Source organism: Erinaceus europaeus, chromosome 13 (genome assembly GCF_950295315.1).
Source record: "Erinaceus europaeus chromosome 13, mEriEur2.1, whole genome shotgun sequence".
NCBI classification, from domain to species: Eukaryota; Metazoa; Chordata; class Mammalia; order Eulipotyphla; family Erinaceidae; genus Erinaceus; species Erinaceus europaeus.
This window is the reverse complement of record NC_080174.1, coordinates 9320980-9335263: the sequence shown is the minus strand read 5'-3', so window position 1 is coordinate 9335263 and position 14284 is coordinate 9320980. Positions and strand designations below refer to the sequence as shown.

Genomic DNA, 14284 nt, shown 5'->3' with positions numbered 1-14284 from the left:
TTTTTCCTTTTCTTTTGCCTCCAGGGTTATCACTGGGGCTCAGTGCTGGAACGAACCTTCTGCTCCTGTTGGCCTTTTTTTTTTTTTTTTTACTAAATAGGACTAGAAAAATTGAGAGAAGGGAGGGAGATAGGGATAGAGAAAGACAGACACCTGCTTCACTGCTCATGACGCTTCCTCCCTGCAAGTGGGGAGCCAGGGGCTTGAACCTGGATCCTTGCTCAGGTCCTTGTGCTTAATAGGTTGTTCCACCGCCCACCCCCCTTGATCACACTGTCTTTCATGAATCATACTTCATGTCGCAAACCTCATCACCAAACTCAGTCTCCTGGATTCTATCGAGGTGCTGTTTTGTCTTTTTTTTTTTAATTAACTTTTTTTTTTTATTATCTTTGTTTATTGGACAGAGACAGCCAGAAATCAAGAGGGTGATACAGAGGGAGAGAGACAGAGAGAGACACCTGCAGCACTACTTCACCACTCGCAAAGCTTTCCTCCTGCTGGTGGGGGCCAGGGGTTTGAACCTGGGTCTTTGCACATTGTAACACATGCGCTCAACCAGGTGTGCCACCACCTGGCCCCTGTTTTGTTTGTCTTAAGTTTGAGTCTACAATCTGTTTTGTGATCACTCATTCTCTACACACCAACCAAGTATGCCAGGGAGCTAGCTCAGTCTGTCAGAACAAAGGACTTGCAAGCCAAGACCCCAGATTGCAGGTTCAACTTCTAGATAGCAGAGGCCAAAGCTGAATGGTACATTCAGGTCATTTCTTAGACTTCTTTCTCTAGCTCCATTCTCCACCATTATCTCCTAATAAATCTTGAGATACCAATCAGCAATTGTGTACAAGGTGAGAGACAGCATGAGTGAGGGGCAAGCTACTTGCTCTCCCTGTGGAATCCCAGTGGTCACAGAAGGTTGTATCTTCCAATCAGATCGACCTAACTTTTCAAAATTAAACAACCAACGAAATCGGGACATCCCAAAGAGGAATTTTTCTTTTCTTTTTTTTTTCCCCCAAGAAGAGAATCCAAGAAGTGACACATTGTACATCCCTCCCCCCAATGACTGAACCTCCCTATTTATGGAAAACATATTTATAGCAGCTTCATTTCTGAATTCCTTAGCATCAGGCGGAGGGAAGCCTTATCAAAAGAGCGCAGGCTAGTTTCTGTCAAAAGGAGGAAGTCGTGATGCATAGTGACAAACCTCATACAGTCACAATCATCTCTCCACCACCACGTCCCACAAGATCGGGGTGTGCCAAGTTTGTGTGTGTGTGTGTGTGTGTGTGTGTGTGTGTGTGTGTGTGTGTGTGTGTGTGTGTTTTGGAAATTATTTATTTCCATAAACCAAAGAGAGTACACAACTCAAGCAGAGGCAGTGCCAGGCATCCTTCCCAGATACTCCATGCAGATAAGTCCTGCACTCTACCAACTGAGTCATCTCTCTACACACACATACACATACACACACACACACACACACACACACACACACATTTTTTTAATGCAGAGCAAGGTAGTGAATTCCAGGCCTTACAGCTGTGTAGTATCAAGACTAGCCTCCAGACCTGATTTTTCCAGTTTGTTGTTGTTGTTGTTGTTTGTTTGGGATGAGGGAGGCAGAAAGACAGAAACAGGAAATCAGAGTGAGGGGTGAGACGAGGGAAGCAGAGAGAGAGAGGACAGCACTGTGGAATTGCTCTGCCTCCCATGGAGCTCCTTTCGCCTGTGTTCCCACATGATGCCAGGACTCAAGTCCAAAGCTTTGTTGCTTGGAAAGGTATATGTCCCTCCGGGTAAGCCATTTTCCAACCTTCTTCAATTTCCAAATGGTCCTAGAGTAAAATCTGCAGATCAGGGTCAAGGAGATACCTCAGTTTGTTAAACACCAACTTGCTTGCTTGAGGCTCTTGAGTTCAATTCCTGACACCACCGTATGTCGATCCTGAACTGTGCCCTGGAACTCTCTCTCTCTCTGTCTTTCTGTCCTTCCTCTCTATAAATAACTAAATGATTCTTTAAAATGATATGAGGAAAATATCTTATTTCTTAACAATCAATTTCAGACCAGTTTAACCCTGACTAATAGGCTAGCCAGCAATTTAAATACAAAGAGATAGTTTAGCTTTGGAGGACAAGACTAAGCCCCCCAGAGGCCCCAGATTCAGCTGCTGATACAATCAGAGCTGAGTAAAACTGTTTTCCTTCTTCCCCTCTCATTCTCTCTTTACTCCTATCAAAAAATATATGATTTTTTTTACTATAATTGTACCTTAGTGAAATGTCTGCAAGGGGGAAAAAATATACCTAAGTAAATACAGCAACTCTCTCAGTAGTGGGGCTTGCTAAGTATCTTACTTTCTTCCCACCTCAATTAATAGATCCACATTCCCAATGCCAATGTTTGGAAATATATCTCAGCATAACTAAACACAGTGCATCTGCTTCAACTCACTATCTTAGGAGAAGAAACATACCAGTGGCTTTTAGAGTAGATACTTACTACAGTTAAAACTTTATCCTCCATCTCAGCAACCAGGCAATCCTAAAAAGTAGAAGACAAAAAGAAAATGAACATCTAAGAGCAAAAATACTTTCTGAGACAGTTGGTTTTGCCCTCTAGATTTTTCCTGGAGCCCAGGATGGTTCCCATCATGCCGTCCACCTCAAGTCTCAGGTTCTAGAGGGGCAAAGGAAGAGATATCTAGACTAGACGGAGTTTGCACAATGAAAATGGAGGTGACATCCAACTAAGCTCTCTCCTGAGACAAGAAACATATCACCCCCAAGAACCAACTCATCTGAGCACCTGTGACAATCCACCTGCCAACCAGATTCTACAAGATCAACAGACCAGAGGCCAAAGTCCAGAAACCCAGCAATGGTTCTCCACAGTTTCCCAGACTCTAGGAGCAATGAAGGAACCAGTCAGGGAGCCCTTAGCTCTGGGCCCACCTCTGTTAAGAATAGCTTTCAAATCAGAGCCTGAGTAAACTTATAACCACAAAGATTTATTTTAAGCACCAAGGAGATTAAATCAGAGACCTCAGCCCCGGGGTAGATGAAAAAGGCTCAACAAAACATTCATTAACACGGAGCCAAAAAAAAAAAAAAAAAGTGGTCCTGAGGTATGTGCTTGATGGCATCACATAAAGGGCTGGAATGTGGAGCATTGTTTATTCAAGTTCAAGAACAAAAGCCTGGAAACCCTCAGAACCAGATTGGCCAGCCAGGGACTGTAAGAATCACCACTGTCCTCTCAGAAAGAGGCCAACAGAAAATGACCAATGTGAAACTCTCACCAGCCAACCTTCCAGAACTGGTCTGAAGCAGATGTCCATCTCCATGGCAGGGCACACGCAAAAGAAAAAAAGAAAGCAGGTCCAGCTGACTCAGGCCTGTGAGGTATAATCCCTATGGGAGACAGCCTCAGGAATATGGTGACTGTTTCCTATATCCGAAGGATAGTGATCAACCCTGTGGAGTTTCACTTCAAGCAAAAGGTTTTTTTATAGGACCAGGTCCCCCAGCTCTCCACCTGCGGGGGAGTCGCTTCACAGGCGGTGAAGCAGGTCTGCAGGTGTCTATCTTTGTCCCCCCCTCTCTGTCTTCCCCTTCTCTCTCCATTTCTCTCTGTCGTTCTCTCTGTCGTTCTCAAGGAACGACATCAACAATGACAATAATAACCACAACAAGGTTACAACAATAAGGGCAACAACAAAAAAAAAAGTGGAAAAAAATGGCCTCTAGGAGCAGTGGATTCACTGTGCAGGCACTGAGCCCCAGCAATAACCCTGGAGACAACAACAAAAAAAAAAAGTAGAAAAGGAGAAGTGGAGAAGGAGGGAAAGGGAAGGGAGAGGGGGAGGAGGGGGAGGAGAGGAGGGAGAGAGTGCAGATGGATTCCTGGGAACCAGCAGAGAGCTGAGCAGGTAGTGACCACCTTACTATGTGTGAGGTCTTCTTGGGTTCAAGACCTAGCAACACAGGTCAGCACAATGGGCAGAACATAGGGCACTCTCTGGTGGGGTAGTATTTTATTGTTCCTTTCACCCTCTCTCTAAATATCAAGATTTTTTTTATTGATGTGTCAAAGAGGTCGCTTCATGGCAGCCTGCTTGCATGAGGTCTGCGGCTCATTCCCCAGAACTGCGGGGGGCGGGGGGCGGGGGTATGTGTGTGTTGGTAATGATGGAGCCAACAGGACAGAGACACTCTGCTGCCCACCCCCCCAGGCCCCCCTTGTCTAAGTCAGCATGAGGAAGGGGTCCGTTTTTACCTTGCATAACATCACTGTGGGTTCCCACACCCACTGCTGCCAGAGGAAGCAGCTGCAGGTGTGACTTCATAGCATTTGGCAGAAGGCAACCGAATGGAACAAAGGACGAGGACCAGGTCACCCCCCTCCCTTGAGTCACATGCTGGGGAGTGGTGATACCTTTCCCTTGGGTGGGTAGACACAGGCCAGCCTGCCTGGCAGAGACCCGGCCGTGGGACAGCTACCAGCCACCTCTTCCACCTTCCACCTGTTCTTTTCTTTTTAATTTTTTTTCCAGTGGAACTGTATTTCTTTTATGAGTGATCTAATATTGATTCACAAAATTACAAGATAACGGATACAATCACGCTCTGTTCCCATCACCCCAGTCCTGTGTCCCCATTTTCTCCCCTGGAAACTGCAGTGGTTTTCCCAAAGTCACAGATAGGGGCTGACTATTATTTCTACAATTATCTGTATGCATATATATATATATATATATATATATATATATCAATTTTCCCTATGTTGTTCTTGCCTTCTCTTCCTTCCTAAGTCACACCTATCCCTATTACATTATTATTACTGTTATTATTATTTAAAGATAGACAGACGGCCGCATGCAGCACCTCATTAGGATGTGTCTGGAGTCTAGGAAGCTTGACTACCCTACGTTCTCCTACAAATGGACCTCGAGAGCTTGTTTGGAGGTTCTAGCAGGGGAGCGCAGCTACTCCTATGCCCTCGACTAAAGACCAGTCTGTCTATTCAGGGAAGGCTGTCCCCCTCGAGAGAGCGCGCAACTTCAGGAGGGACGCACATGGAGCGGTGAGGGAGGAAGGGGACACCTGCCCAGTCAGCCAGATCAGCCGAATCAACCCTGGCTATCAACGGGGTGACAGATGTCCCAGCTAGATCGCCCTCACATCTCCTATTACTGCTTCCAAATGCCCTTCCTTTTTCTCCCTCTTCTCTCTCTACAGGCTCCTGATGGGACTGGGAATTCAGAGCCCTCTAATGACCTTCCCCTAACACGTCTCCCCCTCTGGGAGTTATGGACCCCAATTCTTTATGGGGTGCAGAAGGTGGGAGGTCTGGCTTCTGTAATTGCTTCTCCGCTGAACATGGACGTTGGCAGGTCTATTCACACCCCCAACCCATTTCTAACTTTCTCTAGTGGGGTAGGGGTCTGCAGAGGTGAGGTTCCAGGATGCATTAATGAGGCTGTCTGCTCCAGGGAAGTCAGGATGGAATCATAGCAGCATCTGCGACTTGATGTCTGATGGTTTCATTTTAATTTTTTGAAACTTCTTTAATTTTTAAAAATGTTTATATTGTCACCCGGGTTATTATTGCTGCATGATGAGTCTACTACCCTTCCTGATAACCATTTTTTCCTTTATCTGCGCCTCCCCCCTTCACTCCTTTCTTTTTCTTTTTTGATAGAAACAGAAAAACTGGAAGGGGAGGGGAAGACAGAGAGGGAGAGAGGACATCCTGCACTGCCTCAATGCTTACAAAGCTTCCCCCCTGCAGACTGGGAGCAGGGGCTTTAAGTCTGGGTTCTTACACATGATGATGTGCGCCACACAGGTCTGCCCCTCCAGCTGCATTCACAGACAGATGCAAAAGGACAAAAAAGTAGAGGGAAAATAGTGAGAATGTGTGCTGCGGCTGGGGAGTTAGCTCAGCTAGCAGAGCACAGGACATCAGAGTCTGAGGGTCATGGTTCATTCCCCCAAGCCACATATCCTGACTGACCTGGTATCTGACTTCTCTCTCATTAAACAGAAATCACACCTAAATGTAAATAAAACCAGACTCCAGGGACTGGGCTATGGTATAAACAGCTGAAAACATACACAAGGGCCTGGGTTCAAGCCCCGGGTCCCCGCCTGCAGGGGGGAAGCTTCATGAGTAGTAAAGCAGTGTTGCCTGTGTCTCTCGGTCTCTCTCCCTATCTCCCATTCTCCTCTCAATTTCTCTTTGCCCTGTCAAAGAAGGAGGAGGATGAGAATGGGGATATAAAACTAGATTCTGTTCTCAGTTCCTCTTCTCTCTCCTTCCTTAGCCGATCTCTTAATTCTAACTTGTCACCATTTTCTCTTTCTCCTCAGAAATTGTTAAGTTCCAGTAGTTGTACATGGGCCTAGGTTCAAGTCCCCCAGTCCCAGCCTGTGGGGATGGGAGAACTTCACTTCTCTCTTTCTCCCTCCCTCTCTATTCCTCAGAGCCCAACAACCTTGGTGTCAAAAAAAAAAAAAAATCTAGACTATTAAATCAGTTATCTTACAAAAACAAAAGAAGTCAGCTTTATGATGTTAAAACTATGGGCTATTTTTTTTACTGAAACAATCGGTACAGAGACATCTAATTTCCAGACTTCTCTGTCAGCTTTCTTCTGATAGGGGGGAGGGGGGGTTGAAAAAGAGAGAACAGTCCTTCACACTTGTGCATCAACCCTCTGAGAAAGAGGGGAAATGGAAAAAGGCAAGGGGATCAGTTGAGGAAGTGACGAGGACTCACCTTCTGGACCGTGGTGGTCAGGTCCAGGCAAAGCTGGATGATTTTGTTCTTCGTTGCTGAGAAATCTGAGATCCCAGTGAATGGAGCCCTAGAAAACAACAAAACTTCCTTAAAATAAGCGTGTGGGGAGGGAGGACACTGTGTAGCCTGCCAAGCAGCCTGGCTACCCGACAGGCCAGGACAAACACCTATATGGAACTGTTTCCTCTTACCTCACATACAGAAGCAAGATGGAAATAAGAGGCTGGATAAAAGCCCAGTGAAGGGAGTCGGCCGGTAGCGCAGCGGGTTAAGCACAGATGGCACCAAGCACAAGGACCGGCATGAGGATCCCGGTTCGAGCCCCCGGCTCCCCACCTGCAGGGGAGTCGCTTCCCAGGCGGTGAAGCAGGTCTGCAGGTGTCTGTCTGTCTCTCCCCCTCTCTGTCTTCCCCTCCTCTCTCCATTTCTCTCTGTCCTATCCAACAACAACGACGACATCAATAACCACAACAATGTTAAACAACAAGGGCAACAAAAGGGAAAATAAATAAATGATTAAAGAAAAAAAAAAAAAGCCCAGTGAAGCCGAGCAGAGAGGGTCCAGAGAGATAGCCCACCGGACCATATGTACAGGCCAGGAGGTTCGAGTCCTTGTGACACGTGGAAAACGCTATGGCAATGAAAACCATTCCAGTAATGTTCTCGTTCTCTCTGCCTCTGTCTCTGTCTCTCTCTTTCTCTCACTGAAAAAGTGACAGGACAGTGGAAAGAATTTACTTGGATAGTATACTGCTTTGCCCTGTACATTACCCTGCTTTAAGCCAGGCCTTCACACCACATTGATGGGAGGCTTTGGTGCTATAGGTTCTTTGAATCTATTAAAAATAATAATAATAAGTGGTCCAGGAGGTGGCACAGTGGATAAAGCATTGGACTCTCAAACATGAGGTCCTGAGTTTGATCCCGGCAGCACATGTACCAGAGTGATGTCTGGTTCTTTCTCTCTCCTATCTTTCTCATGAATATTTTTTTTTCTTTTTTATTTAAGAAAGGATTAATTAACAAAACCATAGGGTAGGAGGGGAATAAATAAAATCTTTAAAAAAATAATAAATCAGGGAGTCGGTTGGTAGCGCAGTGGGTTAAGCACAGGTGGTGCAAAGCGCAAGGACCGGCGGTAAGGATCCTGGTTCGAGCCCCCGGCTCCCCACCTGCAGAGGAGTCGCTTCACAAACAGTGAAGCAAGTCTGCAGGTGTCTATCTTTCTCTCCTCCTCTCTGTCTTCCCCTCCTCTCTCCATTTCTCTCTGTCCTATCTAACAACGACAACATCAATAACAACAATAATAATAACTACAACAATAAAACAACAAGGGCAACAAAAAAGGAATAAATAAATATTTTTTAAAAAACAAAAAAATAAATAAATCGATGTAAAGGCAAGTGGCTGGGGGTGGAACACCTGGTAAAGCACACATGCCGCTGTGCGCAAGGAGCCAGGGTCAAGCCCCCACCCCTAAATGCACGAGGGAAGCTTCCCAAGCAGTGAAGCAGAACTGCAGGTAGGTCTGTAACTCTTCTCTTTCCTCCTCCTCCTCTCAGTTTCTCTCTCCTATGAACAAAGAAGGGAGGGAGAGAGGGGAGGCAGGCAGGCAGGCAGAAAAGAAGGAAAGAAGGAGAAATCATGCAAGCATGAGGTCCTAGCTGCCCCCAGGGGGGAAAAATGTGCAGAGAGAATTCAAGCTGCCTCTTTAGCTCGACAGTAGCCCTTACACCTGCCAAACATTTCATCACTGATCTTTAACCTCAGCAAAACACAATCTCAGCAGTTTCGCTTTGTCAAGGAGAGTTTAATTTGTCCCAACTAGTCTCCTTTCTCCGAAGGGAGTCAAAAACCTAGCACATTCCCAGCACTGCCCAAGAGTCCCAGATGCAAGGGCAGAGAAGGAGGAACAGCGACTCCTCTCCCTGAAGCAGCGTGTGCAGGCTTCTTCACATCTCTGCTCTCCTCACCGGCAGGAAAGCCAGCCCATCACTTACCGGTCCAGCCACGCCAGCAAGGCCTTGGCAGCGCCGATGAGCTCCACCACGGAAGTCAGGAACTCATTGGGGGGCTTGCGGGATGTGTTCCCGTCGTAAGCTGGGCTCTTCCGCCGGCTGCTTGTGTAATTCTGCAAGTTGTGGGAAGAGGCTCGGAGCTTCAGAACCAAGTTCTTCATGTTATCGGTCTCAAGGCCATAGTTCTGTGGGAAATAAAACCAACAGGGAGGAATTCAAAACCATCAGCGGCATCTAAACTCTCAGAATAACACAAAAGCCCAGGGAGTGACTTGATTATTAACTCCCTACAATAGCCGCAAGACCCTCTATGATCTACCCACAGTGATGTACCCAGCTACTCGGGCGGGTTGGTCCTTCTTTCTGTTCCTCCCTCTGCCTGCTCTGGCTTCTGAACCTTGTTCTTGCTAGAGACTCTCTCTCTCTCCCTCTCTCTCTATCTATCTATCTATCTATCTATCTTCCAGAAATACTGCTTCCATGACTCTGGTCACAGACAGCTCATTCTGAATTCTTATATCCTAACTCAAATGTTTCTTCTTCTTTGAAGTTTATCTGACCCTCAAACGCAGTTTAAGAACTTTGACATTCGGAGTTTAATCATGGGAGATAGTTTGCTCAGTAGAGTGTCTTCTTCACCCTGAGCAAAACTCTGGGTTCAACACCCAGCGACACATGGGAACTCCTCAGATAGCACAAGGGAGCCTCTGTAAATGCTGGACTGGTGCTGTGGTGACTCTCCTCTCTGTATCTATCTCACTGACTTTCAAATAAACAAGAGAACTGAAGATTTAAGTTCTGACCAACATCCATATCCAGTGCAGAAGCAATTACAGAAGCCAGAACTCCTTCTTTCTTTTTTTTTAAAAAAAAAAAAAAAAGAATTTGGGTCCATACCTCCAGAAAGAGAAAATGTCAGGGGAAGATGACCTGAGAATTCTGAATCCCAATTTCACTAGGACTCAAACATTAGTCACCAGGAATCTTTGTTTTCACACCATCATTGAAAGGGAAGGGAATCTGGGGAACACCAAAGGGACGCAGGTACTATTTCATTTATCTGAGAGGAAAGAAGAAAAAGGAAGGACATTCAGGAGTAGTAATAGATGTAGGTGTGACTTAGAAAGGAAGTGAAGAGGCAGAGGGTAGATAGCATAATGGTTGTGTATGTTTTAGGAGTACAATGCTAAAACTAGATTTGTATTTGAACTTTTAAGTTGCTTCCTTGCAAAATAATGCATATTTTCTATTACTTAGGAACTTGGTGGGGAGGGGGAGGAATTAATGGATGACAGTTGCTGATGCCTGTGTTAAGAGTTTCCAGCTTGCTGCAAAGCACTCTCTCCCCAGCCTAGATCCCCTCCACCTTCCTGCACCAGGACACGAAAGCCCCCTACCCCCTGGCTTCCAAAGTCCTTTACTCTGCAATACAACGAACCCAGTCCAAGTTCTGCTTTGTGTTCCCTTTTTTAATTTTTCTATTGGGGGATTAACGGTTTACAGTTGACCATAGGATATAATAGCTTGTACATATATAACATTCCCCAATTTTCCATATAACAATTCAACCCCCATTAGGTCTTTCTCTGACATCATGTTCCAGGATCTGAACCTTCCCCCTGACCCCAGAGGGTTTTTTTGTTGTTTGTTTTGTTTTGATTTTTCTGTTTTTTTTTTTTTTTTACATTGGTGCAATACACCAACTCCAGTCCAAGTTCTGCTTTGTGGTTTCCCTTCTGATCTTGTTTTTTAACTTTTGTCTATGAGTGAGATCATCCCATATGCATCCTTCTCTTTCTGGCTTATCTCACCTAACAAGATTCCTTCAAGCTCCATATAAGATGAGGTAAAGAAAGCAAATTTATCATTTTTAACAGCTGAGTAGTATTCCATTGTGTATATAGACCATCACTTTCTCAGCCACTCATCTGTTGTTGGACGCCTGAGTTGTTTCCAGGTTTTGAATATTACAAATTGTGCTGCTAGAACATGAGTATACATAGGTCTTTGGGGGTAGGTTTGTTGGGTTCTTAGAATATATCCCCAGAAGAGGAACTTCAGAATTATAGGGTAGGTCCATTTCTAGCCTTGTGAGAGTTCTCCAGACTGCTCTCCACAGGGATGGACCGATTTACATTCCCACCAGCAGTGCAGGAGGGTTCCTTTCCCAAAGCAACCTCTCCACCACTTGTAGTTACTGTCATTTCTGATGGATGACCTTCTTTCTCATAGGAATTGAGTGGTATAAATGCTGTCTCATTATTGTCCTTAGTTGCATTCCTCTGACATGAACTTGGAGCATTTTTTCCTATGTCTGGTGGTCTTTTGGATTTCTTCTTTGGTGAATATTCTGTCCATATCCTCTCCCAACTTTTGGATAGGGTCCTTTTTGTTGTTGTTGAGTTTAGTGACATATCTCTCTATATATACATACATACACACACACACACACACACACACACACACACTGCTTATTGGCCTTTTGTCTAATGTATGGCATGTAAAGATCTTCTCCCATTCTGTAAGGAGTCTCTTTGTTTGAGAGGTAGTTTCTTTTGCTGTGTAGTAGCTTTCCAATTGGATAGACAGGGAGTTGGAAGTTAAGTACAAAAAAGAGAGATTGCACACTTACAACTGAACACCATCTTTCTCTAGCTTTAGAAACAAACAACTATAGGGATCAAGAGATGGCTGCCCAGTAGGGCACAAACATACTATGTAGGAGAGCCCAGGTTCAAGCTCACATTCCCCTACCTGCACTGGGAAAGCTGCATAAGCAATGAGGCCGTGCGTGCTGTAGGTGTCTTTCATTTTCTTTGTCTCTTTATCTATCAGCCTTTGTAAGTCTTTCTATCTCTGTCTCTCACCCTCTAGCAAAAAAAGAAAGAAAAAGGAGTCTTCTGGGAATGGTGGAGCAGTACGGGAGCCAAACCCCAAGAACAGCCCAGGAGGTAACAAGAATAAATCACTAACCTTCATGGTAAATGTACGACTAATAATATACTCAGTACTAACAGTAATGTTCTATGTAAACCCCGTACTGATATTTTTCTCAGTTATTTTCTAGAGAAGAAACTTTACAGTGTCCTTCAATGGAGAAGACAACAATGAAAAAGAGGAATTTTTGTCATGTCCTTTAAATTCAGAGCATCAAAGACTCACAGTGGATAGTGGGTGAAGAGTCACATGACACAGTTTTGAACAAACGGTGACTGAGATTAAATGGAACTGTGCCTTCATTCGGTCATTCAGCCTGCCAACTTACATCAAGAGTTCTGAATCTTAAGAAAGCAGGAAAAATCAGCTTTCTATTGCCAATGTCACCACAGATTACCTGGAACTTCTATTATTACGCCAAACATTTACCTCTTCAACTCAGCGAAGAAGAAATGTATTTTTTGTCTTTCAGAAAGTTTAAAATTGTAATCTGCTACAAAGCTAGCACTCTGAAGATTGAAAAATGAAGTGCTACATTTCCTTTCCTTCATGCAAACTCTCTCTGCAATTTGTTCTCATTTTATTCTATTTTATTTTATTTTATTCCCCAGAGTAAAAACTCTGAACGGGAAGGATAAATAGATTTAGCAATGATAAAGCATCACATTTTTTAAAGGAGGAAAGAATAAACAAAGCTAGGAAGGAAAAGACATTCCCTACAACCCCATTCTACTATAAGAAAAGAACAAAAAAGGGATTATTTTCACTCAGAAAGAACCTCCACTGTAGAAACATAATCAGGAAAGGATTACTGACTTAAGTGCCCATAGTGAAAGACAGAAAGTGAGCAATTTATGTAACCAGATTTGATTATTTTCACAAGTCTCCACACACACACACACACACACACACCCCGCCTGCAAACGTGTCTCTCAGAAACTCCTTTAAGATAAAACATCAGGAAGCCAGAAAAGTGACAGGAGTCTGCAAAACTGTATACACAGACACCAAGCTTCACTTTCAGAATTAACCAGTGGGGTCAGTTCCTGAATGAGCAGCAATAACCCATGAGCTAAGGAAGGAAAAAGAAAAGGAGTAGATTCTTACTACTGGCGCTACATATTTCAACTACAGATCATCTCATCCAACTTTTCCACCACTGTCTCCCATTCCTAATAGCTCCATTCATGAGTCAAGGCATTCACAAAGGAAGTCGTTGGGATGCACAAAGTCATCCTACTGGCTGGGATCAGTTAAGATTCAACCCAGGATGAGGAGACAGCATAGTGGTTACGCAAAGAGACCCTCAGCCCTGAGGCTCTGAAGTACCAGGTTCAATCCCCTGCATCACTATAAGCCAGAGCTGAGCAGTGTTCTGGTAAAATAAGTATTTTAAAAAATAAATTTGACGGGGGTCGGGCGGTGGCGCAGTGGGTTAAGCGCATGTGGCGCAAAGTGCAGGGACCGGTGTAAGGATCCCGGTTCGAGCCCCCGGCTCCCCACCTGCAGGGGAGTCGCTTCACAGGCGGTGACGCAGGTCTGCAGGTGTCTATCTTTCTCTCCCCTTCTCTGTCTTCCCCTCCTCTCTCCATTTCTCTCTATCCTATCCAACAACGAATTGCGTCAACAAGGGCAATAATAATAACCACAACGAAGCTACAACAAGGGCAACAAAAGGGGGGAGGATGGCCTCCAGGAGCGGTGGATTCATGGTGCAGGCACCGAGCCCAGCAATAACCCTGGAGGAGGAAATAAATAAATAAATAAATAAATAAATAAATAAATAAATTTGACTTCTGGAGGTGTGGCTATGGAGCCGGAGCCATCAGACTGCTCTCTTGTGAAACTAGGAAAAAAACAAAACAAAACAAAAACCTGGAGACTCAACAAAATACAACCAGGATTTCTTCAGAAACTTACTAAGCGGGAGTCGGGCGGTGGCGCAGTGGGTTAAGCACACGTGGTGCAAAGCGCAGGGACCGGGTAAGGGTCCCGGTTCGAGCCCCCGGCTCCCCACCTGCAGGGGAGTCGCTTCACGGGCGGTGAAGCAGGTCTGCAGGTGTCTATCTTTCTCTCCCCTCTCTTTCTGTCTTCCCCTCCTCTCTCCATTTCTCTCTGTCCTATCCAACAACAAAGCAACGTCAACAATGGCAATAATAACCGCAACGAGGCTGCAACAACTAGGGCAACAAAAAAAGGGGAAAAAAATGGCCTCCAGGAGCGGTGGATTCATGGTGCAGGCACCGAGCCCAGCAATAACCCTGGAGGAAAAAAAAAAAAAGAAAAGAAAAAAAAAAAAAAAAAAAAAAAAGAAATTTACTAAGCCACAGCCACCAAATTGCAGATGATACTATGATCCCTGGGCAGATGACCTCACCAATGTGCCCCGGAAACCTCGCCTCTCCAGAGCCTTACCCCACTAGGGCAAGATAGAATTAGGTTGGGTGTACGGATCCACCTGCCAATGCCCATATTCAGCAGAAGAGCAATTATAGAAGGCAGGCCTTCCACCTTTTCC

General features: G+C 45.0%; 1 protein-coding gene and 1 long non-coding RNA gene across 4 annotated transcripts in view; one reads left to right on the top strand and one right to left on the bottom strand.

The window, feature by feature from the left end:
* CNKSR3 (CNKSR family member 3) overlaps positions 1-14284 on the bottom strand; it is a 124078-nt gene that overhangs the window by 24407 nt on the left and 85387 nt on the right. For all 3 annotated transcript variants that reach the window (XM_060205301.1, XM_060205302.1, XM_060205303.1), the window contains 3 exons: positions 8812-9014; positions 6791-6878; positions 2510-2551 (listed from right to left, as the gene is read on the bottom strand). In XM_060205301.1, coding sequence (XP_060061284.1) covers positions 2510-2551; positions 6791-6878; positions 8812-9014 — 333 coding nt within the window. The remainder of the gene's footprint in view (positions 1-2509; positions 2552-6790; positions 6879-8811; positions 9015-14284) is intronic.
* Positions 2866-12316, top strand: LOC132542658 (uncharacterized). Its single transcript, XR_009553622.1, has 3 exons — positions 2866-3411; positions 11704-11780; positions 11976-12316. It is a non-coding gene; the product is annotated as an uncharacterized LOC132542658 (long non-coding RNA).